The sequence below is a fragment of the Eucalyptus grandis genome, chromosome 6 (genome assembly GCF_016545825.1).
Source record: "Eucalyptus grandis isolate ANBG69807.140 chromosome 6, ASM1654582v1, whole genome shotgun sequence".
NCBI lineage: Eukaryota > Viridiplantae > Streptophyta > Magnoliopsida > Myrtales > Myrtaceae > Eucalyptus > Eucalyptus grandis.
This window is the reverse complement of record NC_052617.1, coordinates 47,751,085-47,777,160: the sequence shown is the minus strand read 5'-3', so window position 1 is coordinate 47,777,160 and position 26,076 is coordinate 47,751,085. Positions and strand designations below refer to the sequence as shown.

Below are 26,076 nucleotides of genomic sequence, written 5' to 3'. Positions count from 1 at the left end.
TGAATGAATTAATAATTAGAAAAGTATTAGGAAAATGTGAAGTGATTTTATTGATTTTTTTGGTCGAAAGTAATTATTATATGTGGCCAGCAATGAGCCTTGTAATGTGATAAGGCGGCGGTATCTTTGGCAGGAAGGAGTGGGATGGACGTCTACTGAAAGGAAAATTATACCCTATCAGTGGCAATTTTCTTTACAATTTTCTGAAACCAAAAAGGATTACCGGATCTCGAACCGACGCTTCCACAGGCGAGCACGCGACGGTCACGTGATCAGCTCCAGCCCTTTGGGTTTGGTCAGGGGCAACTTCGACGCGAAAATGGGTCCTCTGGACAAGATTGGCCTTAGCCAGCGGCGGAAATTGGCGCGTGCGCCACCTCGACTCAGGTTTTCACCGCCGGTAAAAAGCCAGGGGTTAAGTTGAGCATGGTGATTTGCTTGGTGGGCGTTTGGAGTAAATTTCTACGCTGACAAGTCTTTTGGATAAGGAAATTCTATAGGAGGGTCTTTGGCAATTTTTCCTTCTACTATAGAAGAAGTTGCGATGGAAGCAAAAAATAATAATAATAATAATAATAAAAAATAGAAGAAGTTGGGATAATTATTACGAAAACAAAAAGCAAGAAACCGATGAATAATTAGCAAAAGACTTTCTATTAAGCTTTTGTACTTTGTCAATTCCGACCGATTAAAATCCATCCATGTGCTTTTTTTGGTCAAACCGAGCATCTTTGTAATGCTGTCAAATTTAATTCATGTTTGACTATGGCCAGAAGCGACTAGGTACGTTTTTTTAATTTTTTTTATAGTAAAGTAGGTATGCATTTTTGGTAGTAAAGTAGGTAAGTATTTTTTTTTAAAAGTAGGTAATTTTTTTTATTGGGTACGTATTTGACGCAATTACAATCGTGACATTTTTTCCCAAGCAAGAGTGGTGAGCTCAAATGATTAGATTTTGAATTCTCGCGTTAGAATAAGGAAGTGCCTTAATGGCTAGGCATGCTCAAAATATAGTTTAAGATTTTATGTGTTTTGTTATAATTGTCCATCTTTTCTGTGATAACTATCCACATCTTTTCCAAATTTTCACATATAGACGAAAAAGGTCAAAATTTGCAAGAAAAAGTCAAAAGTTATTGATAAGTACACGCGGATGAGCTTAACTTTTGCCGGCCAGTCTGTTGCATTAGATCAAATTGAAATTTTACTTAATTCCAAATTGAGATATATCATCAACCAAGCGAGTCGTTTAAACATAGTGCAAGTGTTTCATTGAGATGTCTCTACACTTGTTTCTTTCTTTTTTTAATGATAAGTAAGCCTAGTCTATGGGCTAACTTCGAATATAATGTAAGACCCAAGCTAAAATTTGCAGCTAATAAATTAAAGAAAAGAGGTACTTTGTCAATTTGAAACTTTTTGAATCAATTTCACAATGAGCTTCAAGAACTATATATCACGAAGTTATGTTGAAGATATAAAATCGTCATCCAAAATAAAATTGAACTTCTAACATTGAAAGGACGGCCTTAAATATTTTAAAATGAAGTGAGAAGTTTAGAGGCGACGGTTGACTTTTCCACGACAAAAGAATAATTTCCCAACTTGACTTGTGGTTGTCAATCCAATTTAATTAAAAAGAAAAACCTGAAAATTTGCTAATTACAGCTACTATTTCCAAGTTAAGGGGTCATGACATTATGGAGTTTCCTTAATAGGTACACGCATTATTATTGTATATAGGAAAAAATAAAGAAATTAATCAAAACTGCATATGGTAGTTTCGAAATTAAATTTGTGATGTCCCACTGGCTATCGCTATCGCCATCGCCATTTTTTCAAATTAGGGAAAATATGGAAAATATTATCTTTCCTTTTATCTCATATAGCAAATAATATATATTTTTGGGTCGTAAAGAATTTAAATAATATATCTATTTAGCTTGAAAATTAGAAGACGTATCTGCGTACGTCACGACTCACGAGCCACACTCCCGGGGCAAACTCCCCAACGAGAGAGCACGAGCTTCAGTGGTACGACCGTAAACAACAGGCAAGACGAGCCCCACTTTCATAATGCGGGCCAGCTGTAAATTGCCCCCGCGGCTATGCGTTTTCTCGAAACCGTGAGGGGGCCCGCAGGTCGGGGGCTCAAGCCAAGCTCCTCGCGGGCGCGTGCCCCCGCCCCGCCCCGCGCCTGACAGGCTTGACCACACCCTCGGTGGAGCGCGGCCCGCCGCGCGTCTGGCCGGCACGCGCGGCGGGGGCGCGTCTACCCAGGGTGGGGGTGGGGATTGGCTTCGCCCGTCGCCAATCTTCCGGCATCGGCATGCGCATGATGTTGGATGAGCCATGCGCATGTCCTCCGCCCCCGCGCTCCATAAGGCAAATGAAATTTCGACAGCTATTGTTGGAGTTTTCTTACCAAACATAACAGGGAATTCCGAGAATGTCAATTGATTAAATGGCCCGGCGATTTATTTCTATTCTGAAAAGTGTTATTATTCGAGGGCCTTATTTAATACGGGCATTTCGACCGCCCGGCTGGATGGTGAATGGAGGGAGAAGGGTTTCTGGAAGAGAGAGAGAAGGAGACCTATAGGGGAGGTATTAATTTTTATAATTATTTTTTTTTTTTACTTTTTCGGCGACGATTTCGAGGGTTTTGTTGGGTGAATTTTATTTCTTTTCGAAATATATTTCCTCTGCTGAGGTTGTTGTTTGTTATGGAGGTTTGCGCTTTCTGAATTTCGTTGTGACATTCTAGTAAAGAAAGCAGGAAAGAGGGAAGAAAAATAAAGAAAGAAAATCAAAGGCGGTATTTACTCTGTTCCGAGGGGGCAGGGCCTATATATCTGGGGCAACACCGGGCGGCGGTGCTGGTTTTCACTCTTGAACCCATCTTGATTTTTCCGTCCAATTCGAAAGAGAAAATCTCGGCCATAGATTCCTCATCTGCTGCGCTTTGCTTCTTTTTATCTTCCTCTCGTTCCTCTCTCTACCTCCCCCTTTCGGCTATATCTTAGTTGAATCTCATACGATTTTTTGGGTTTTTGCCATTTCTCTGAAATTTCTGAACAGTGAGCTACTGAAAGTGGGAGAGGAGTGGTGGTGAGGCTGAGGCTGAGGTTGAGGGAGAGGATTTATGTTGGTGGGTTTTGGATTGGCAGTGATTGGGGCTCTGTTTCGTCTCTGGGTCGTGTCTGTTTCCTCTTCTTCTCCTTCTTCGCAATCGTCGTCTTCTTCTCGGGCATCTGTTTCTCGCTCTGGTGGGTTGGGTGCTCCCGCTTCATGCTTTTGCGCTGCTTCTGGCCGGCTTCGAATCTGGGTTCCTCGTCTGCTTCGATGCGTTTGAGGCCAAGAAGGTCAGTGGGTTTTTGCCCTTTTCCTTTCTTTTAGTTTCCATGGTTCGTTTATTTTCCATCGCTCTGTTGTGGGCTTTCTGTGGATTTCCTGTTCAATCACATCGAATCTGAAATTTGTGTGTTGGGTCCTCTGTTTTTGTGGGGTTTGCAGGACTTGTTCTGGCGTCGAGTGCTTTGGGGTTTTCACATAAAGCGATTTTCCAATCTCTTCTTGTTCTTGAGAGGGGGTTTCACTTGATATAGCTCCGGTCTCGCACCGATTTTGCTCCTTTTGACCTCTTTGAGTTCTTTAATTTTTTTTATATCTATTTGCGTTGAGGTAAAATTTCGAGGGCGTCGTTGAGGGGGGGTTTTTGGTGAGGGTTTTGCGGTCACAGAAATGCCAGAACCTGTGATTCAGCCTCTAGACCACAACAATCTGCTCAAGAAACCGAGGAAGATGACGAGGATCACTGTAGACTCGAGAAGGGTGAGGAAGATTCGAATTTTCTGTCGAGATCCTGAAGCGACCGACGATTCCTCGAGCGAAGACGAATCGGACCACCACCGGAAAGGCGATGCCAAGCTTTTCGTCCGAGAGATCAATCTCCCCCTCGTCTCAACCCACCGCGCCAGTGACCTTCCAAGCGAGAGCTCTTGCCAAGACAGCAACAACGGCTTCAAAAGCCTCGAAAAGAAGAGGAAGGCCTCGCCGAAAGGCGCAGCGGGCACGAAGAGGAGGGCATGTAATTCGCCGTACAAGGGCGTCCGGCAGAGGAAGTGGGGTAAGTGGGCTGCCGAGATTCGAGACCCCCGGCGAAAGGGGTCTCGGATTTGGCTGGGGACGTTCGACACCCCGCAGGAAGCTGCGAAGGCGTACGAGAACAAGAGGCTTGAATTCGAGGCTGCTAAGGCGGAAGAGGCGTCCTTCTCGCACTCGCTCAACAGGCCATCCACATCTGAAGACACGGAGAGCGTCCTGTCGCACACTTCTCCGGCTTCGGTCCTCGATCTAGATACTACCGCGTCTAACTCGACTAAAGAAGCCACTGCTGATGCCAATGAGGAGAACATGGAGAGACCCTGCCTAGAACTCATTGAGGAGGAGCCACTTATTTCGCTGGATGATGTGGCTATCCAGGATTTTTACCCCAGGGAGGATATTGATTCGCTGTTCAAGGACGACTTCGGGGGTTTCGTGGATGATGATATCTGGGGCTTTGGTGATATACCCTTATGCGGATTCGACAAGAACAAGCTGATCGAGCTCCCAGATTACGATTTCGAGCTCGAGGACGACGAGTTTGGCCATTGGATTGATGAGCCACCACCCCTTAATATCGCATGCCCATAAGTTTTGCAGCTATAGGTACATTAGTAGTAGTATCGATGATGAAGCATATTATCTATATATTTAGCGAGTACACTCTTGAGAACTAACTGGTAATCGAGTTCTTGAGAGACTGGTTTTGTCATTGTGTTCAATTAATTCGTTTGTAACTAGAGAGATTCGTGTGTGAGTAGGGATTGAGTGAGCTGGGAAGAAATCCCTTTGGGTTTTCTTGTGCTATTTGAGCCGTCCATAAAGGGGTTTTTTCATTTTCCTCCCGTGAGAGAGTGTTCTTGCAATGTCCTGAGATCTGAGAAGGAGAAAAAGACTCAATCTCCCACTCACACATGTCCTGCGTTGCTCTCTGTATTTATTGTCTGATCATATGGTAATTCGAGATGGAAAAACTTTTGTTTGGCTGCTGATCAGTCTAAAGTGTTCGATCATCCATCGATTGTGGCATTATTACTTTGGTCTTGCGTGATGTGATTTCGCGTTCAATGTTTCATGTTCTCGGTTTGTGCTTGTGGTTTAAAATTTTTCGGGAAAGCCGATGGATGACATGTGGGGATCTAAAATATCAAATGATTCTTGGTAGAGCTTGAGAATATTTGAGGAGTCGTCTGAATCTCGATCGGCTGATGTAAATTCATCTTTGTAGGTCGCGTGCCTAAGTATCTCAAGCGGTTGATGATTCCTTTCATTTTTTAAGGGTTTATTCAGTTTCTCCTTGTTCTGAAAAAGTAGGTATTTAATTTATTGCGAGCCCCTTGGTGTTTTCTGGGCTCGTCCTTGCTCACGTGAGAGTGGTGCTTCCTTGGATTTGAACTATCATGTGGGGAGGGGGGAGAGGACAAAGCACGTTTCCGGAGTCGGTGCCTGCTGACTCATGGGTTTTCTAATCGACAAAAAGAAGAAAGGGATAACCACGTGTTATGGTGGAGATCAGCTACTAGTCCGTCGCACGTACATAACAAAATCTGAGAAAAAGATTGTACAATTTGTACTCCCATTCAATAATTTAGGGTCTTACCATTTAGCTCGCCAGCTGGTTTAGATCATTAATATAGACAGGCGAGAGATGTGGCGACTTGCTGATGACAATGACGTCGCATGAAAACTGGTAAGGTAGATTGATTTTTGTCTTAAACTGAAATGGTCGTTTTTAGCTTTTCCCTCGATGTTAGTTCATTCAAGAATTACGAGAGTTTGGCGTGGGTTTACTGGGAAATTAATTGGTTTCACGAGAACGAGCTATCAAAGAGGAATTAACAAAAAGACAGAGAGATCCGCTCGGCAATATCCACGAGCAACTTGCTTGTCCCCGTGCGCTGTTGTTGTGTGGCCAGTGTGCAGTGAAAGCATTGCGGGAGGAGCAGAAGGCACGGACAGCTGGGTTTCTTCCGCCCTCTTCCCTCCCCGAGGAGGTACGGATGTTCCTGTTCCGGGCCGTGGGGCCATGCCAGAATCTCTTTCGTCTATTCTTCACGAGAATTTCCTTCAAATTTCTTCGATTTTCACGTCACTATACGATAACAAAGAGGAGGGGCGGGGGTGGCTAAAGGAGGGGGTACCTTTCCGAGCTTAGCTGTCTTCCAATTTCAAGTCGAGAGGAGAGGACAACCGACGGCCTATCATCAAAGTGTCCGAAAGGGAGGGCCCCGCACGAGCGCCAGGAATCCCGCCAAGTTGTTATCAGGGACGGAAATCTTGCGACCGAAGGGTAACGGGGACGAGTGTCGGATGACTCAGCAGGTCGTGGCTGCGACCCTGCACGTGCCTCTCGTGCTGGGGCGGGGCGGGGTCTCTCCCTTGAGTGTGGGCGAAGGGATATGGGGATTGGAGACAGGGTCAACGAGAGGGAAAGGTAGAGAGAGAGAGAGAGAGAGGGGTTTTTGCTTAATCATTGAAGTCATTCTGCCCCACTAATTGAAGGTGTTGGGATTAAGACTATCTTAGTTGCCACCTTCCTTTTGTGGTGTCCATTTGATTGATTGATTAGTAGATATTCGGCGGAGGGAGATTTAAGATTTTTTCTAGATGCAAATGTGGAAAATATTGACGTCATGTGACTAGTTGAGATCTAGTCATTTCGCGAATTGGTCCAACTTGCCTATTTGGTCGTGAAAAAGTTAAAAAGTTCTCACATCAAAAGTCATTACTAAATTCAGCTTTTACCATACTTAATTATGCTCTTGAATCTTGAGTGACGATTTGAAATTTTATCTTTTCGGTCGATTGGCCATGGTTCTTTGTAGTCTTGCTATTAAACAAACTCCTTGCTGAGTATTACCTCGCACTTACCCAACGTTGATTTAGATTGAATCTCCAGATTATTTTATCTTTGGTCAAAATGGTTGTTTATGACCTATATCTATTCTCTCGAGTCCCTACACCATGGGCATCTATTCAATATGTAATTTCACTAGTTTATTTGAAAACATATATTTCAAATGAAGATGACCCAGTTAGACAATTCCCTAGAAAAGATTGTTAGGTGTTATAGGTACAGGTGATGTCATTATCATGAGATTTTTCTTTAAAATACCTCATAAAAGATAGAAAGTATCTTGTTCGAAAGCTCAAACGCCCCTTCGATGTTGGATCGGTTGACGGGAGCTTTTATCGTGACGTTTCCGGGTTTCTTTCAATTTAATAAGCGAAAGAGCCCATGTACTGCCGCAAGTGGAAGAGCAGGAACTCACCAGATAGAACTTAGTTCTTGAAAGAGAGCAATGTAATTGGATTTAGTGAAGTCCCATCATAAATGATGGTGGGGCGGGCATGACACAGCCGTGACGAGTGGCGTAGTTGGTGGCGTGGGGAGGCCAGAGGCACTGGACTCTGATTGGATGTGGTGTCGACTCCATGTATGTGCTAGAAAGAATTTTCTTTAGATGAGATGAAAAATCCCACGCTTGATCGGGATATAATAATAATAATAATAATAATAATAATAATTTTACGCCTTAGAATGTATTTATCAAGGAGACAAGAAAATTCTCTCTTCGCGTGAGATACCTGAAGAAGCTCCGTGGCCAAATTCTCTTCCAAATCCAGACAAAACATTACTTGCCAAAGTAAAAGTAGTCGCCTTTTCCGCTAATTGCGGGACTGCCCGAATGCTTTCCACACAAGCAAAAGCTAATGGAGTTCCTCTCCCCTCTCCATCCCCAAAAACCTGAAAAAAAACCTATGCCACAGCACCTCGAAGAGTCGCTCTCGATCGCGTTCATGGCGGCCCCATCGTTCTAATATCTCATCGTCAGAATTCCAATGATGTTCCTGCTCACTGGACAGGAAAAGAGGAAAGGGTTTATAAAAGCTTCCTCTGCATATCATCTCCATACGCCACCTCCTAAAGGTCCGCTCATCGTGGGTGCGTGCGTGCTTAGCTAAGCAGCCGGTGCAGGAATTGCTTGAAAATAGCAGCTAGGCGAACCACGTCAAAAGCGCCCGCAAATCAATTTTGACTTCCTCGTTAGAACAGGTCAAGAGATCATATTAGCCTTTCTTAAAATTAGATGACTTCAGATATGATGGTACAGGTTGATGCTAACAGGAGATAAGTGCTTCGGCAGTATTTCTTTTTAAAAACCTGATGTATTCATTACTCAACACAAGTTGAATTTCAACCCTCAGCGGTACAAAAAGAGTCAACATGGAAATTTAAGGTAGAGACCGCATTCAAATGCACCTAACTTAGTGAGTGTCCCCTACGAAACCGTCAAGGAAGTGAGCTCCCCAAACATGTGATTGGCTACCCTTAGCATGGGGAGAAATGAACGATGAGATGACGGAGCTGTGACTTCGTATCAATTCTCCACCTCCGATTTCCCTAGAAAGCTGCGCGATCTATTTAACTGGTTCCCTTTGATGAAATTAGATAGCCCATTTATACAGAATGGTAAAGGGGCCCATTGATTACTCTCATTTTGTAGCATGATGGATCCGAACGATACTTCAATATCAAATGATTGATGAAGAGTAAAGTGTGTTATCTAATATGTAATTGAAAACTTAATCGATCTTTCTAACGTCACTGAGGACATCTTTTGAGCTAAAGAGAATGTTGCTTTCTATATTTTCCATATGTAATTCGCTTTAGAATTATCTGTATCTAATGGGTTTTCATGTGATGATGGGCTTATTTAGGCCCGTCCGCCCATGTTGGGCCCAAAACCCGGTCCATAAGTGTAGGGCCCATGGAGGATTGTAATTACTGTAAAATAAAAATAAAAGGGGAAAATTTGGGCAATTAAATGGAGGATTGTAATTATTTAGGCGCGAGTCAACTGTCCCTGAACCTACCTATGTATGGAAAATGGGGTTGCTCTGCGGCTCAAGGCGTCGCCAAGAATGCATTTCTGTCTTTCACTCAGCTTCGATCATTGATCATTATTCAAATTGTTATTATTTCGGAAAGGCTACAGGTCTCATGGATCTGCCATAGGCGGTCGGCTTCGTGCCTTCGAAAGATGCATTTATTCATCGAAGATGTACAGTGTTTGTTGGCTAAATTCCAGGGAAATGATGTCAAAGTCTAGACACGTTTGGCGAAAGGAATATTACGAAGGAGGAACGGGCTCCACGGATTTCGCGTGATGCGTTCAACGAATTATTTTGAAGCGGCCAAGACTCTCTGTGAGATAGATCCTCCCTAAGGTATAAGTGTCGTCTCTCGCGTTTCGTGTTCAATTAAGCGATCTGAATTGTTGAAATTGGTGAATGACATGTGGATTCAGAAAGTCTAATTATTCGGGTCTCTCGGTCTAACATGAACCCGAGTCTAGGTAGACTTCTCGACTCCTTCATGAGCTTTCGTATATTTTGCTCATCAAAATCTTTATTCTCTCTCCGTGCAAGGTAAGGATCATTTTTTTTCTTTGATCATAAATGGGTGATTTTAGTGATAACTCTTATTGCTCTTGCAGGAGTAATTTTCTTTTTGAGTGCTTGAGGTCAATCATAACTAGTAATGTCAGTCATTTTACAAATCTTAAATCCTTTTTTGAAAATGGAATTCTTAGTTATATTTCATTTGAGAGGATCCTTCTTGATTTTTAGTACTCTTTTCTTCTTATAAGTACTATTTGTTTTCGAATTTTTTAAGGATATCAACATCGATGACATGTCGACTTTTGTTTGATAAAAACCGAGAAAATATTAGGTGCGCCGGGCGCTCCACGTCACCGTGCGCCCGCCCTATCAGGATGCGACACGTGTGGCCACGTGGAGCCGGGTCCCTTTTTTCTTTTAGCCAAATTTTTGCCGCGTCCTTCTCTCTCTTCATTAATGACTGCGTCCTTCTCCCGCCCTTCGCATTTGAAGTCCATTTGAAGTGCCCTTTCTCTTCTGTCTTCTCCCGCACGAAGTCTCTCTCACAAAAATCTTTCTCCGCCTCCTTCGACACCGACGATCAGCACCGGCCGAGCGCCCTCCTCGTCCGGCGGTACTCGATCTCCGCCGCCGCCACCGCCGCCTCCTCGCCGCCCCCTCGCAGCTCCCGCTGGCCTCCAAGATCCAGAGCGGCTTCGAGCCGCGGAAGTCGTTGTCAACCTTCGCCTCCTTCGACGCCAACGACCAGCACCGGCCGAGCGCCCCTCATCCGGCGGTACTCGATCTCCGCCGCCGCCGCCTCCTCGCCGCCCTTGCAGCTCTCGCTGGCCTCCAAGGTCCAGAGCGGCTTCGAGCCACGGAAGTCGTCGTCGACCTCCGCCTCCTTCGACGCCGACGACCAGCACCGGCCGAGGGCCCCTCGTCCGGCGGTACTCGATCTCCGCCGCCGCCGCCGCCTCCTCGCCGCCCTCGCAGCCCCGCTGGCCTCCAAGGTCCAGAGCGGCTTCGAGCCGCGGAAGTCGTCGTCGACTTCCGCCTCCTTCGACGCCGACGACCAGCACCGGCCGAGCGCCCCCTCATCTGGCGGTACTCGATCTCCGCCGCCGCCGCCTCCTCGCCGCCCCTCGCAGCTCCCGCTGGCCTCCAAGGTCCAGAGCGGCTTCGAGCCGCGGAAGTCGTCGTCGACCTCCGCCTTCTTCGACGCCGACGACCAGCACCAGCCGAGCGCCCCCTCGTCCGGCGGTACTCGATCTCCGCCGCCGTCGCCGTCGCCGCCCTCGCAGCTCCGCTGGCGTCCAAGGTCCAGCGTCTCGCGGACAATGTCCAGGTTTTTCCGAAACGCTCCGATCGTCTCGCGCTCTATTTTGGCTCCCGATTGAGTTGGGGATTTGACTATTTCGAATTTTTGCTTCTTGCTTCGGTTGATTCCTTCTCTGTTGCCGAGCTCTGAGAAGAGCGATTTCCGGATGCAGCTTGCGAGGCAGGATTACTTGGAGCTGAGACAAGAGGCGATTGAACTGCAGGAGTATTCCAACACGAAGCTCAATCGAGTCACGCAGTCACGCGCTACCTCGGCGTTCTCGCCGACAAGAAGCCGAAACTAGGTGAGGCGGTGCGGCGTCTGTTGTGCCTCGACGCACGTTTGCTTTCTCATTTTGGTTTTTGACAGGTTCTGTGCTTTGTGTCAGATCAAGTCGCCCTTGAAGGTGAGGCTAGGATAGCACCGCTCGTCTGTGAGAAGAGGAAGTTGTTCAATGAGTTGTTGACATCCAAAGGTCAGTCTTTGGTTTCTTAATTGAGTTCTCCCACTTTCCACACCATTATTTGAAGATGAAGGTCCCTCTGCTGTAGAATTCCCGGATGATCTTACTATCCGTGTCGACACTGGTGATGGGACCAGTACCAATCCTAAGAAAGATTATGAATTTGATAGGGTGTATGGACCTCATGTTGGACAGGGTGAGCTAGAAAATGATTAATTTTGTTACATAACAGGCATCATTTGAAAAAAAATTTGGTATATACTAGCTACATGGCTGGTTTGCGTGGAGGTTTGTTATCTTATAGTAGGACTGGTGCATGTGCAGCTAATATATTTAATGATGTTCAACCATTGGTTCAATCAGCTTTGGATGGATTTAATGTGTCAATATTTGCTTATGGACAAAGTAACTCAGGAAAGACGCACACTATGGTCTCTCTCTCTATCTCTCTCTCTCAAACATGCTCCCACTGAATATTATCTCCCTATGAGCTAAATATCCAAATATTTGGGTATGGCTTTTTAGATAAAGTATTTTGTTTTTTATTCTTATTGCATTAAAAAGGGTACTGATCTGGAATGAGGATGTGTTTTGTGAATTATGCATGTATGGCTGCCATTATGGGCACGGTCCATTAATGCAGATACTTCTGTCAGATATTGGTCTTATGTCATGTCTGAATTTAAGGAGCTAAAAGTTCTGCTGCTTGCATTTCTTAGATCTGATTGTCATTGGTTTGATCTTTGGCAATCATAGTTATCTGAACGGGGGCCTTTGTAACATTATGATGAACCACGTTCACCCACCATATCATTCCACAAAATTCTGATATGGAAGTTGACATGACGGTGTTTTTTGATGCTTTTCAGGAAGGATCTAGCCATGATCGTGGTCTGTATGCTCGTTGTTTCGAGGAGTTCTTCGATTTAGTGAATTCAGATGCAACTGCTACATCTAGATATGAATTTTTTGTCACAGTTTAGAACTCCACAATGAACAGGTTTCTTTTGTTTTTTACTCACCGTAAATAGCTTCAAGTTAGGTGTTCTGAATGTGTATGTTTTGTCTTGATATAATCGTGCTTCCACATGCTATGTAGGTATGAGATTTGGTGCATGAATCAGGAAAGCTCTAGTGCTTAATGGAGAGTGAATATGATGTCCCTTCTCATAATTGTGGTCTCCAAAGCCTGTCATGTGCCTCCCTACTAGCATGTCAAATAAAATATAGCAGATCAGAAAAGTTTTCCACTTACGGATGTTTGGCACTCCAGCTTGACACATATTGAATAGCTGACTTGCCATGTCTCATATAGATGTAGTACCCAACAAAGTGGTCAGGGGTCAAATTTATGAGAAAGGTCGTTCCTCAGGAGTTTGTGAAGGTTGGGAATACTTCCGAATGTGCTTTCAGAACTCCAATTGAGTTTCACAAGGATTTAATCACATGCAACACCTCTAAGTGAACATTTTAGCTACATTATAAAGACGAAAATCTCATTGTTTGCTTCTATCTTGTAGTCTCATAAGCTTGCTTCTTTGACTTTGTTCTGACCAACTTACTATGAGGTCATTGGATCGAGCTCCCGAGTTAAAATTTGGTATCTTTAAGGGTTTTCTCTTACTGGGGCTTTTACTCAAGGATGGGTTTGGGGTCTAGATCGATTTGTGCTGCGAGTCTCATGCTTGTTGAGATTCTTGTGTCGGTGGTGTTTGGAAGGATGTTTCCTGGATTGTCCTTGTATCTGTTTGATTTCTTGTTATATTTAGAAAGGTTGTTGATCGATCTATGGAGTGGATGCTCGTTCATGCATCATCGTAGGGAGATACCCATGTCACGGTGCTTCAATTTCATCTGATTGAAGCAAATTTTGATTGGTCGTTACATGAACTAGGGTTAGAGATCTTCTGGGAAAGAACACTAAGTTAGGACAATGTGATGGCTTGCCTTGAAGTCCTGTGTCCGGAGGTAGCATTATGATGTTGCTTCATAACCTGTTGAATGTCTTTCAAATTCCACTTATCATGGGATTATCAGATTTGGTTGCTCTTTTCCTCATAAAGGTTGGAGTTGGAGTTCATTGATGGTTAGATTTGTTAGGTTAGAGCTGAGATAAGCGACTGCTTTTGCATACTTGCTGTCAAAATGATTGCTTTACCTGAAAAAATTTCGACTTGAGTTGATTTTCTCAAACACGGGAAAAAGTTTGAGTTGAAATGGTCCTTTACTATCCGTGAAGATATACCGTCCTTTATGTGCCATTGATTATGGTTGCTTTTGAATATTTGCAGGAGGGGCATATCGAAGTTCTATGATGGCAAGTGAAAATCTTTCACGAGCTTAGCAAATGCTTCTATTTCTTCATCTGTTAAAGAGATCGTAAAATTGAAAAATGCTTACAGCAGAAGGTGTAGAAATATCTTCGCATCCAGTCACATGTTGGACAGAAGCTGCAATTTTTCCTTGGGAAGCAACGTGGTGGGGATATCTAAGAGAAGACCGCTCACCTTGAGCAACGGTGCATTGTTTTGAAGGTTGCTGCTATGTGCAACTCAGAGAGTTTTAGTTCCGCAAGTGAAGACTCGATGACTGAAAAAGCTGACCCTGAGGATTTAGCTTGAGATCTATAGATTGTGCTCGGCCTAGTTCGGTTTCATACCCACGAGGTTCATTTGCGTTTGGGGGTGTATGGTTTTTATTCAGGTTTTGGATACATCTTCCACTTGTACTAAGTAATTTATTTCTCCACGAGGATATTAGGTTGTTGCAAAACTACGAAGCGAGCAGGGCAAAGCCACATCTGAGGTGCAAAGCCATTGCCCATGTATTTTGCGGGACGATGGACTGGTAGTATGTATATGTGTTCACTTGCATCAAATAAAAGTTAGTAGTCCATTTCAGATGTTCGTGTATTTTCTGCTGAATCAGAACCCAAGACTTTTACTAGAAAATTTGGAAAGGAAGATTCTTGAGGTGGTAAAACCTGAGTTAACTTTAAGTCGGTACTTCTAGCCAGATTTAGATGCTGTGTATTCCACTATGTACCAAAATCACTTGGCAAACGATCTTTGATCTATTTTACACTGCATCCATTCATTGGTACTTTGTACCATCAGAGCTAAGAGTACTCGACAATTGATTACATCTATGTGAAAAAATTAGTATCATGTACTTCAACACAGCGCAACGCTTATGGTAAGAATCGGGGCACAACCCCATTTGACCTATCAGTATCAGTGAGTTTGTTCAACCTTTTCACTTCAGCTAGAAAGCTGATACTAACTAGATAAGTACAAAAACTAGCTTGCTAACAAGAGAGAGTCGAGTTCCACATATATACATTTTCCCTCTTTGCCTCCATCCCACCTAAAAGCCTACCCATCCTTACTTAAGCCGACTTTTCAAGGTCCAGGTTGCTGTTATGAGAGATCACCTCACCAAATTCACGGAAGAGTTGGGCATCCGAGGTGCTCATGGCTGAGCAATTTACCAAGTGCAGAGTCTTCAAATTTGCATACTTGTCCATGTAACTAGCGATCTTTGTGCTCGGAAGCAAAGCGGACCCTACCGCAGATAACTGCTTCAGTGGGATTGTGGACAGCAATAGGCTTCCGAGGACTCTAGCCACTTCATGCATGGTAGGACGTTCCGATGGTTGCCTCTTAGTGCACAAGAGAGCAAGTTGGAAAACCTTCTTCAACGCTCTGAGATCTTTACATGGGGCAGTGACATCGGGATCAACCGTTTCCATTACCGAATCGCTTGCAGTTTTGGATAAGATCTAATGAGAATCCAAAGCAATTTATATAAGAGAAATCTCGAGATGTACTTATTTTGCATTATGCAAGTAGTCATTATTGTGAACAACGAAACTGCAAAGATTGACCAAACATGCAGAGCCCTAGAATTCTAAGCAGGGAATGACAACCTTGCCTTTCCTCACAGAGCGTGCAAAGAACATGTTTGATACCATGACCAGATCTAAAAAAAATTTTAGTTGGGCAACTAAACTGCCGATATTATGCAATTGCCCAAGATTCGGCTATCCGCTACTCGCAACAGTCTCGTTCATGTAAGAGTTATGACCTAAAAGAAAAACAGGAGGTAGTCAAGGATTTTGGACAAAAGACAAACCAGGTGATGGGAGATTGGATTCATTGTCCACTGCTTTCCTGCCAGTCAGCAACTCCAGTAAAACAATTCCATAGCTGTAGACATCTGACTTCTCTGTGAGGCGAGAAGTGCGGGCATATTATGGGTCTATGTAGCCAATGGTCCCCATTATGTATGTAGAAGTATGGGACAAATGAATAAGCTCAAACAACGAAGAATTTGTGAATAACAATCTCAAGCACCAAATATATCCCAGTTTAGGAATATTATGAAAACCATCAAAAGGCCTATCAAAGGGATAATATATCCCAGTTTAGGAATATTATGAAAACCATCAAAGGCCTATCAAAGGGAGTGAATGCGTATAATGAGAATATGCTTTGAAGTTTACTAAGTTCTTCAGGGATCAAGCCTGATAGATGATTATTTGAAAGATCTCTGCAACATAGAGGCTTAAATTAGAGACTCCGGAATTTCTCAGTCTTCAAAAGGAAATTATGGCAACTAAGATAATAGGTTTTACACATATCCATGATGCTTCTCAGATTGCCAAACTCAGCAGGAATAAATCCTGTCAAGTGATTTCTGCTAAGATTCCTCCAAAGAGAAAAACACTGCAGTCAGCACAAGATCAGATGATACCTCCCATCTCCATGTGATCGTTGTTTTCTAGTTTATGACACTCACAGCTTTAGCAGATGTTCCAAGTCACCAAGAGAAAATGGGATAGAACCACTGAGCTTATTATTGGAAAGATCCCTGCGTAGAAGTACAAATAAGCAACAATCCAAGCATGTTGACCATGGGTAATAAATAAAACTAAAGAACTCTAAACTTACAGGGTATCTAAATACCCAAATTCGGGAAAGCTCAATTGGAATGGAACCCTTAAGATTGTTTGACAAAATATTCCTACACAGAGGAGCAATCAACATGGCGGAAAAGGATTACGTGACCAAAGAATTCCCATAGACTCTTCTAGCAATGAAAGAAGCATCATCACGTGACAAACCACGGTCGAAAGGAGTTCTAGTAATGTTACAGTTTTGCCATTATATGGTCCAGCCTCCTGTAAAGTTAAGTATTACATTATCTTCATTTAATTACACCCGCCCAATCAGAATGTGACACATATTAATTCCAGAAACAAAAAATGGATTGATTCCCACGTCACCCTACAGCATCTGATGAAATAAATCACTGGCTGGAGAAGTGCAATTAGAAGAAAATCAGGAAAGAACACTAACTGGAACGTCTAGATAAGAATATGGAACAACCCTTTATCTTCTGATGCAGATTGCCTTAGCAAGACAACGAATATGATAACACTGGAAATTGCGAGCACTCTTCACTCAGTCTTCATGTATTGAGCAACTTGAGCCCTAGGATAGCAAGTGACAATCAGACATAGCGGGAGAAATAATAGAAGCAAGCATCAAAGCAATGACATTTACTTGCATGACTCACAATTGTCAAGGATGTATTTTTGAAAACTTTGTTTACTTATCCTTCACCTCCCAATGCATTATGGTGCAACCATGCTTTGTTTATGCCTTAAGAATTGTTCAATTCATTAATCTCAGGATGTTGAAATGAATTTGATGACCCCTGTACAAAGGTTAAAATAATACATTCATAAAAGGCATGGTTTGCTAAACAATGTGACTGCATAAATAGTATCTCAAATAATCTCATATCAAAAGAAGTGAGCCAACTTATACCCGACTCAAATTGATTCCGGAGATCTATTATGGTACTCCAACATCTATCGCCAAGAAACCATTATCAATAAGCATTAGAATATTTTAGGATCTAAAATGATTTTCACAATAAGTACCTGATTAGTGAATGGAGAAAATTTATTTATAATCCCCTGTGGCATGATGTATGGTGTTTGCATCTATATGAAAAAACAATCTCATTAGTAAAATGTACTAAAATGCTTCCATGGGATCTATTATGCTAAACCAACATTTATAAACTATAAACCACTAAAAATAAACATTAGAATTTCAGCCAACAATAAAATAGTAATGCAGACTTTTAAATACCTGACTTGCGAATGGGGAAAATCCATCCATATTCGCAGCCGCATGATATATGGTGGTTGCACCTATATAAGAAAATATCATTAGTAAAATGTAACAAAATCCTTCCAAGAAATTTATGTTGCTACTCCAATCTCTATAAATGATAAACCACTAAATATAAACATTACAATTTGCAACATATATCAGCCAATTCTAATAGTAATCCAAACTTTTAAATACCTGACTAGGGAATGATGAAAAACCATTTATAATTCCTGGTGGCATGGCGTATTGTGGTTGCATCTATATATAAAAAAAAAAAATTGAACCAATTAATAGAATATAAATATAAAATGTTGAACTCAAAATAACACACCCGATTAAGGAAATTTACACTAACTATAGGACCGCCAATGTTGCTAGGACAAAAGACATTTCGAATCCGAGTTGAATTTATTGAAAAATTTGGCACATAAGTCTCATCGGGCATTGCTTGGACTGCTAGCTCTACATTACAAAAAAAAAAAAATATATTAATTCAAATCATATAACGTGAGTATAAAAATAAACTAATTTTATGTCACTCAACTAACCTTGATTTTTATTGGCATCGGGGTGTTTGTTTCTTAGATTTTTTCTTCTTTTTCTCACTTGAGCTTTTGAGCCTTCCATAAATTGGTTCCTTTCCTTTCCTTCGAAGGGGGGGGTCCAATATCGGCATCTCACTCAAAGAAGCCTCATTGTTATCGTCATCACTAGCATCATTTGTCATAGTCACACTTGAGTTGTATGATGCAATTTCAGCCACTGTTGCCTTCAAGTTCTTTTTGCTATCCTCATAGTATTTTCATCTTGGGCTCCCAAACTCATCACTTCAAAAGCACTTTGCATTAAAGCGGAAAACCGATTAAATGTGGATGGACCGGGTGATATTTCATGAGATTCATCATTCACATACCCTTGCTTCGCACCTTTAGTCCATCTTTTCAATACATATGAAGATGGAATGGCTGAAACCGATATGTTTCCATTCAAAATGTGCAAAGCATGACGACATAACCACCCTTTCGATTCAAATAATTTGCATTCACGAGGAGACTGAAAAGTCAGTGGGATTAAATCTAACAACATGTTCACTTTGAATCCCATCACATTTAAGAGTATATTCATAAATGAACCCATCGAAAGTGGTACCTGAAATTCTTTCGGAGAGACTTTGAAGAAATTCTTCATAAAACCTCCTAAAAATAGCACGAGTATACACCTAAGCAGCATGTGTCAATATCCCATTATATGAAATCTGCAATCTGGGTGTCTCACGAGAACTATAATCATCTTGATTTTCAATTTCTCTAATATGTTTCAACTGTTCTTCGTAATAGTGAACAAATTGTATAAGGGTCGATGTCTTCTTAGAAAATTGTTGGAAGACATTGTTAGTGCTCTCGCTCCTTTGACTTGATTTTATACCACAAGAAAAAATATCACGACCAAAAGCAGAACTCCATTTATGTCTCAAGTCATATAACCTTTGAAGCCAACTGTTATTCTCGGTATCCCACTCCTCTTGCATTTTTCTCCAAGTAGTTTCAAATTCATCCTCGATTTGCATTTATACATAAGTCTTGAGAAATATTTATCCTTAAATATCGGCTTCGGTAAAGATGTGGAATATTTTTATTAGCATTTTCTCGATATGCCAAGTGCATAAGCGATGTTGAGTATTCGGAAACACTATTTGAATAGCTTTTGCCATGGCATGATCTTGATCAGTGAAAATAGTTTTGGAGCCTTATTTCCCATAGACTTCAAGAAACACCTCAAATAACCAGATAAATGAATCTAGCGGTCTCATCCAATAAAAATGCACAACCAAATAAAGTATTCTTCCAATGATGATTAACTCCAACAAAAGGTGCACATATCAAGCTATACCTATTAGTACGATATGTGGTATCAAAAACCATCACATCACCAAAACAATTATAATCAAATTTGGATAAACTGTCTCTCCAAAATAGATTGGTCAATTTACCATCTTGATCTACTTGTTATGCATAGAAAAACATTGGATTTTGCATTTGCATGCAATGGAAATGATTTAGAAAACTTTGACAATCTCCCCCTCTATATAATTTAATCTTTCACCTTGCAAAAATTTTTGACAATCACGTAAGATGAAACCCAAATTTTGGCTTCCTCCTGCTTCGTTTGCCAAAAACTTATACGTAAGATGAAACCCAAATTTTGGCTTCCTCCTGCTTCGTTTGCCAAAAACTTATATGCCGTCGTCCCCCCAATGCCAGCTTTCGCCATGTCAACTAAAACCCCCTTGCAAATGTCAGAAATCATTCTTCCACATCTTATCAAATGCCTTTGATGTTTCGGTATAAATTCATGATTATGCTTGAGAACATAGTCTATGACTTCATAAGTGCCGTTCTCAACTTTAAATCTGATAAATGCAGGGCAACCACATCTAACTTCAAGTTTTTCATATTTTCTTTCTTGATCGGATGAGTTGATAGAATATCCCTCACAATTACACACAAAAGTGCGTCGAGTTATTTCTCCTTTATCATTTTTTCTAATCTTAAACTTCCTCACTCCAAATCCTTTACCTATAGCATATGCCACATATTTATGATACGCTTCAAGTTCACTTGCAAAAACCATTCCTATTGTAAACTCAAAATCTTTTTCCAAATCACGAATAACATGTGATAAATCAGTAGTTTCATGCTGCAAACAAAGAACAAAAATTGATTAAGGCAATACTTTTACAAATTAAATAACATCCCATCCATTTTTTTAAAAAGTAAATATCTTTTACATAGTATGACTTCAAAATTACCTCCGATTCAGCCATCGAATAACCTTACACGTGCGGATTAATTGACTAACGCGAGCAAACCTTTGTCCGTTGGAGTTCTTGCCGAATTGAAGAGAGATTGAATTTTGAAATTCAATGCCGTCCTAAACAAACCAAACCTCCAAATAATCACAACACCAAACACTCAAGGGTAAAATTATCAACTCAATAGCCAAACTCAAGCAATTACCCATCAATAATTAAAAAAAATAAACTCCACAAAAATAATAGAAACAGCAAAAAAAATAAATAGAAAAAGTTTAAAATTTAGGGAGCTTTTTTGAAATCTTCATGATCCATCATAACATCTTAAACATGGTAAACTAAGTTTTGAGAAACAATGACCTAACGCCTAGAAGGAGCTTCACAAAAAGGATAATCTGAAAGTTTCCAGGGACAAAGAAAGACCAAATATTTAGACTAAATGCACTATACATGGAATAAAACAAAATCCTCAACCAATTATCATTCTTGAGGATACATTCTATGGAAGTATTCCCTATTTTCACCTCTCCTTAATATGCAAAAATATGAAATTTCAATTACCTTATTGAGTTTTAAAATGAAAACACCTCGGTTCACTTGTGGTAGGCTTGTTAATTATAATTATTTTCCTAGAGCAGGATCTTCAAACACCAACGAAGTTAATCACTCACAAGACATGATGTCCCAACTTTATCACTTATGCATATGATATCATGGAACCTAGCAGACTGGAATTCTTTCAACCAGGATGAACTTCCATGAAGAGAAGGCAATAAAAGTGAAGAAAAAAACAAGGAGAAAACCTTGGCTTTGGTGTCTTGTGTATCAACAAGTAACAGCAACCTACCTGATTTCTCCAGTGAAAGCTCCACCTTTCCCAGTCCAAGAGTTTTGAGAAGCTATCTCAATTCGTGGCGTTAATGAATTCTTAACCTGGTCAATGTATACAAAGGGAGGTGCCACAACGACATCTGCACAGGCCACAAAAGGAATATCAGGCAAAATGAACAGCGCATAATTAAGGCGAGCATATGTTAGTTTCAGTTTAGCATAGTGCATGCGCGCGAGCGCGGCAATGCCCTTGATTATCAGCTTCTTACCCATCCACTTGCTACAAGTTACTAGCAGGCAATAAGCCGCCAACTACAGCCATTAAAGAGAAGCAAAAGATGCTTCCCAATAACTCCATCTAATGCATTTAACATTATACTAGTGATAGTCAATCTCGAAAAGGATGGACACATAAGCATCATTTATCAACTCCATGGGAGAGATAGTCAAATTTTGCTGTATAGGTAGATATAATTACCGAGACAATAGTCTGGAACTCCAATTTTTGGATTTAAGAATTACTGAGACAACAGTCTCGAACTCCAATTTTTAGACAATAAATTTTGCTGTATAGGTAGATATATATGCATATATATTTCCTGATAAAAGAAAAGGCCAACAACAACAGCTACTCGCACTAGCCTCAGTACCTTATGGGTAGCGGCAACTGGCGAACTCTATAATCTGCACAGATCATTTGTTTTTTAACAAATCGAACTAAACAATGAAAGACAAGAAGCTCTACCGCATTCCTGCCTTCTTTCTGATAACTAATCTACTATGAAAGATGTCTTCACAACATGTAACAAGCAACTGCGCAACACGCGCTCAAGGGTATCCAAGGACAAGCACTGCACACCTTAGCTGCAAAAAAAAAATTTAAACAAACAAACCACTTCCCGCGACCTCAATCCCTCGTCCGACAACACAGCCCGACCCCACAAGACGACAAAAATTAGATTGCGACCAAACTGTTCACGCTCCATCATCTTCCTCGGATCAAACAACCCCCCACCCCACGGGAACGCCGGAATCATTGCGATCGAGACGCATCCACTCAAACGATCGAAATTTCCACGGCTCGCGAAGCTCCAAAGCAAAAGACATCAAACACGAGAGGAGACGGGGAAGGCGAGGAACCTGAGGAGGAGCCAAGAGGCCTGGGTGGTAGAGCGACTGCTGCTGGAGAAGGGCTCGCTGCATCAACGCCGGCTGCTGCTGCTGCTTTTTCTTATAGAACTGTTGGTTCCACCTCCCCAATGCTTTGAAAACCAATCCTCAATCCTTGCTGGACGGGCCCGGTGAGCTTTTGGGTGTCGGCGATCACCGAGGAGGCACACGCGGCGAAGGTTAGAGCTTGGGACGCAGCCACGACCGGCGGGGCTCTTCGGACCGAGTAGCACCTGGTGGTGACAGCGGAGGCGATCGAGCTTGGAGGCAAGCAGCGGGCTTTTGGGTGTCCACGCTCGCCGAAGAGGCCAAGGCAGAGATGGTCGGGACCCAACCACGATCGGCGGGGTTCTTGGGAGTGAATGGCTCTTGACGGCAACGGCAGAGGTGGCCAAGCTAGGAGGCGACCGGCGGAGGTGGCCAAGCTCGAAGGCGACCGGCTGGATTTTGAGCGTACGCGATCGTCGAAGAGGCCGAGGCAGAAATGGTCAAAGCTTGGGACCCAAACACGACCGGCGAGGCTCTTCGGAGCGAGTGGCTCCTGGCGACGATGGTGGAGGCGGCCGAGCTCGGAGGCGACCAGCGGGCTTTTGGGTGTCCGCGCTCACCTTAGAGGCCGAGGCGAAGATGGTTAGAGTTCGGGACCCAGCCACGACCGGAAGAGTTCTTCGGAGCGAGTGGTTCCCGACGGCGACGGTAGAGGCGGCCAACCTTGGAGGCAACTGGCGAGCTTTTGGTCGAGAGAGATGAGGTTGCAGGTTTCATGGAGAAAAATGCAGAACAAAAAATTTTGAAAGAGAACGCGAGGGGAAGGGGTAGGACGGCTTGCGTGCAAAGAGGAGAAAAGGACGCAGTCATTAATGAAGAGAGAGAAGGACGCGGCAAAAATTTGGCTAAAAGAAAAAGCGGGACCCGGCTCCACGTGGCCACACGTGTCGCATCCTGATAGGGCGGGGCGCACGGTGACGTGGAGCGCCCGGCGCACCTAATATTTTCTCATAAAAACCGGAAAAGTCCCTGAAAGGATAATGATTATGGGATTGACTCCATGCTTGAACTGAGAAAATAGATTGATAACCTAATCATCCATGTCCTAAAGCTTTACGGAAAATCACCAGTCCGTAAATTGCTAAAACCATCGATCCTTGCTTCATCATTAGAGTGCAATTGTTTGACTTAGACTACCATGTCATGTCATGTCCTTTCCTTCCAACTCAATAAACATCGCCATCATCCTCCAGCAGTACCACAACCACCGGCAAGCGACTTGTACCACAGTGCCGCATCTCTCTCTCTCTCTCTCCCACCTCATCGCCGCGTATCATTCTCTCTGATCTTGGGCCGCGCTGCAGTGAGGTGCGCTACCTCGAACCTTATGTCCTTGCGACCTCAACCTCTGATCAAAGGCCACGCGCGTGCATCAGAGATTCAGAACTGAGGTCGTGCATACCAAATCTAAAGGTTTTTTCGGGCATCTGATTTTCGGGGTTGTTTTGGTGTTCGATCGCAGCAAATACGGGCGGTGGGCGGCCAAGTTTCATGTCGGCATTCATGTCCGAGCTTGGCATCAAGGGACGGTTGGTGCAGCGGCGCATGCAGGATATGGAGGGAGGAGGGTGAACAAACAGACCCACATGCAATAAGTAAAGAGGCTCCCCAAGCGTGTGCTTGATTTCATCAGCAGGGGAGAAGATACATACATGAACCATAAGATAAGAAACCAGAATCGCAAATGGCTTCCATTATTTACCCGAGTTTCAGTTTATTCCATCTCTGCTCTCAGCTGCCTTCACAGAAAGCCTCTGTCTTGGAAGCTCTTGATGCAGTCATCAAACATCTGCTCGAGGGATTTCAATGGAGGAAGCCCCAGCTCCATTATCTTGCCGGCGTCCATGCTGTGTGCATTATCATCTCCGCTCTGACTGCCGCACCTACAACGTTCCAAATATAGAGAAGCTCTGCAGGTCAATGTTATGGATTCATGTAGAACATACAACTAAACACAGTAGAAGACACCGCACTTGAACGTGCTAGCACGAGTTAGGACAATGATTTCTTGAAAGAGACTGTGATGATAGTAGCGAAGTAGAGCATAGTAATGGCGGCCTTTGTTGTTATATACTCACTTGTTCTCAAAGGGGTATTGTGGATACTTGGCCCTGAGCATCTCAATGATTTGAGACCAATGAGCCACCGAGCTTGAACAGATGAGCCTGCCTGAGGCTCTCTTTTCCTCCATGGCCAAGATGTGCGTGGCTACCACATCGTCGATGTGCACGAACCCAATTGTCAAGTTGGGGAACTCGCCTTGTAGACCTGGAGATGGCACCGGCGGACTTTAAATTTTTCCTCACCGGTGAAAGAAACACATACTTCTAACGGTATGCATGTCACTGAATCAAGCCAATTCAAGGAGAAATAGATTCTCCCCGTTGGCTTGAGCAGAACCGCCATCATCATCCAATTTGATCAGGTTTCAAAGTTATTCAAACAGGTGTGTACTCATTAACAAGCAGTGCTCGAAATTGATGTACTTCAGCACAACTTTTTGCGGTGCAGAACTAGTGGATGCGGTGACTTGATGGCGGATTAGTGTTGATATGAATTGCTTAACTGACGGAGGACAATTCGTGAATCAGCTAAAGGGAAGTCCGCAGTGGGTGCGATGCTGGTGATGGTACAACTAACCTTTCACGATGGCAAGCGTCAAAAGCAGTGTACTCGTCGGCTGCGGAGCGAGCAATGGTCCAATCACTAAAGACGGGTTCACCACCACTAGATCGATCCCATACTGTTCCGCCGCTTTCCACGCTTCCTTCTCGGCAATGGTTTTCGCATACGGGTACCAAAGCTGCACCAGGTGAAGCAACAATAGTTTTCGCAGTACTCAGTATCGTAGAGTTTCTAGTTAGAGCAACACACTCCAATATATCTCACATTGTAGCGTTTACAGTACTCGGGATCGCTCCAGTGCGATTCGTTGAGGGGGGAAACCTGCTGAACGTCGTCTCGGTATCTTATCGCGGAGCAGGAAGAAGTGAGGACGACCCTCTTCACGCTACTCGCTTTCGAGCAGGATTTGAGCACGTTCAAGGCGCCGTTTATAGTCGGATCAACTAAATTTGCCTGAAATCGCACATCAAGAATCATCCGGAGGAGTCAGAATCAGACGCAGTTAGGTTATCGATAAGGCGAACGGAGGCTGACCAGCGATACACAGAGATTTCACCTGGACGTTGTCATCGTAAGGGACGAGAACAGGGGAGGCGGTGTGGAAGACGCCATCGACGCCATCGACGGCCGCATCGAAGCTTCCTTCCACCATCAGATCCGCTTTCATTATCCTCAGCCTCTCTTTGGCTCCCTTCAACTCCTTCAGAAACCCGACCTTGCCATCATCCCCTGTTCGCCCCAAGGAAAAGACATATTTCAAAAGACAGTGAAAAGACTTCGCCTGTTTTCTCTTGGGAGTAAACAGCGAAAAAGACCGGCTAGACTACTACTCGTTCCTTTCCCTTACCAGGGTCTCTGACCGTAGTCCGAACGGCATGTCCGTTCTCGAGGAGGGACTTCACCAGGTACGCCGCTATGAACCCCGTTCCTCCGGTCACGCAGTACTCCGGCATCCTCTCCCTCCCTCCCTCTCTCTCTCAGAGAAGCGCGCACGCAGAGGCAAGGAAACAGAGCAAAAGCAGGGGAACGTGTGACTCAACTGTCCCTGTTGCTACTGGTTTATGTATGGAAGCGTGTTGCACCGAGGTCGAGGCGTCACGAGGAGCGCACTTCTCTCATCTGTTCA

The 26,076-nt window shown here is 43.2% G+C and overlaps 2 protein-coding genes and 1 long non-coding RNA gene across 5 annotated transcripts; 2 read left to right on the top strand and 1 right to left on the bottom strand.

The window, feature by feature from the left end:
- Positions 1-3,026: 3,026 nt before the first annotated feature.
- Positions 3,027-5,109, top strand: LOC120285892 (ethylene-responsive transcription factor ERF118-like). The gene is made up of 2 exons (XM_039316218.1): positions 3,027-3,365; positions 3,517-5,109. The coding sequence occupies exon 2, from the start codon at positions 3,745-3,747 to the stop codon at positions 4,696-4,698; it is 954 nt and encodes a 317-aa protein (XP_039172152.1). The 5' UTR covers positions 3,027-3,365; positions 3,517-3,744; the 3' UTR covers positions 4,699-5,109.
- Positions 5,110-10,634: 5,525 nt separating this feature from the next.
- Positions 10,635-14,142, top strand: LOC104429901. 3 transcript variants are annotated; one of them, XR_005551939.1, is made up of 4 exons: positions 10,635-10,840; positions 10,986-11,117; positions 11,202-11,288; positions 13,568-14,142. It is a non-coding gene; the product is annotated as an uncharacterized LOC104429901 (long non-coding RNA). The 3 variants fall into 3 exon arrangements; XR_005551940.1 differs by adding an exon at positions 12,146-12,276 and having other exon boundaries at positions 10,782-11,117; XR_005551938.1 differs by having other exon boundaries at positions 10,788-11,117.
- Positions 14,143-14,466: 324 nt separating this feature from the next.
- LOC104453800 (tetraketide alpha-pyrone reductase 2) lies at positions 14,467-26,076 on the bottom strand. The gene is made up of 11 exons (XM_039315853.1): positions 25,798-26,076; positions 25,507-25,679; positions 25,215-25,403; positions 24,966-25,128; positions 24,404-24,593; positions 22,248-24,208; positions 21,124-21,247; positions 20,274-20,395; positions 16,032-16,148; positions 15,411-15,503; positions 14,467-15,057 (listed from the first exon to the last, which is right to left on the bottom strand). The coding sequence occupies exons 1-6, from the start codon at positions 25,901-25,903 to the stop codon at positions 24,067-24,069; spliced, it is 963 nt and encodes a 320-aa protein (XP_039171787.1). The 5' UTR covers positions 25,904-26,076; the 3' UTR covers positions 14,467-15,057; positions 15,411-15,503; positions 16,032-16,148; positions 20,274-20,395; positions 21,124-21,247; positions 22,248-24,066.

What these genes read in the sequence shown, in the direction of transcription:
- LOC120285892 (XM_039316218.1), top strand. Translation starts at nt 3,745, where the DNA reads ATGCCAGAACCTGTGATTCAGCCTCTAGACCACAACAATCTGCTCAAG.
- LOC104453800 (XM_039315853.1), bottom strand. Translation starts at nt 25,903, where the DNA reads ATGCCGGAGTACTGCGTGACCGGAGGAACGGGGTTCATAGCGGCGTAC. An exon ending in CTTACGATGACAACGTCCAG is followed by an intron (nt 25,404 to 25,506) that starts GTGAAATCTCTG and finishes GTGCGATTTCAG; the next exon opens with GCAAATTTAGTTGATCCGAC. An exon ending in AGTACTGTAAACGCTACAAT is followed by an intron (nt 25,129 to 25,214) that starts GTGAGATATATT and finishes CACCTGGTGCAG; the next exon opens with CTTTGGTACCCGTATGCGAA.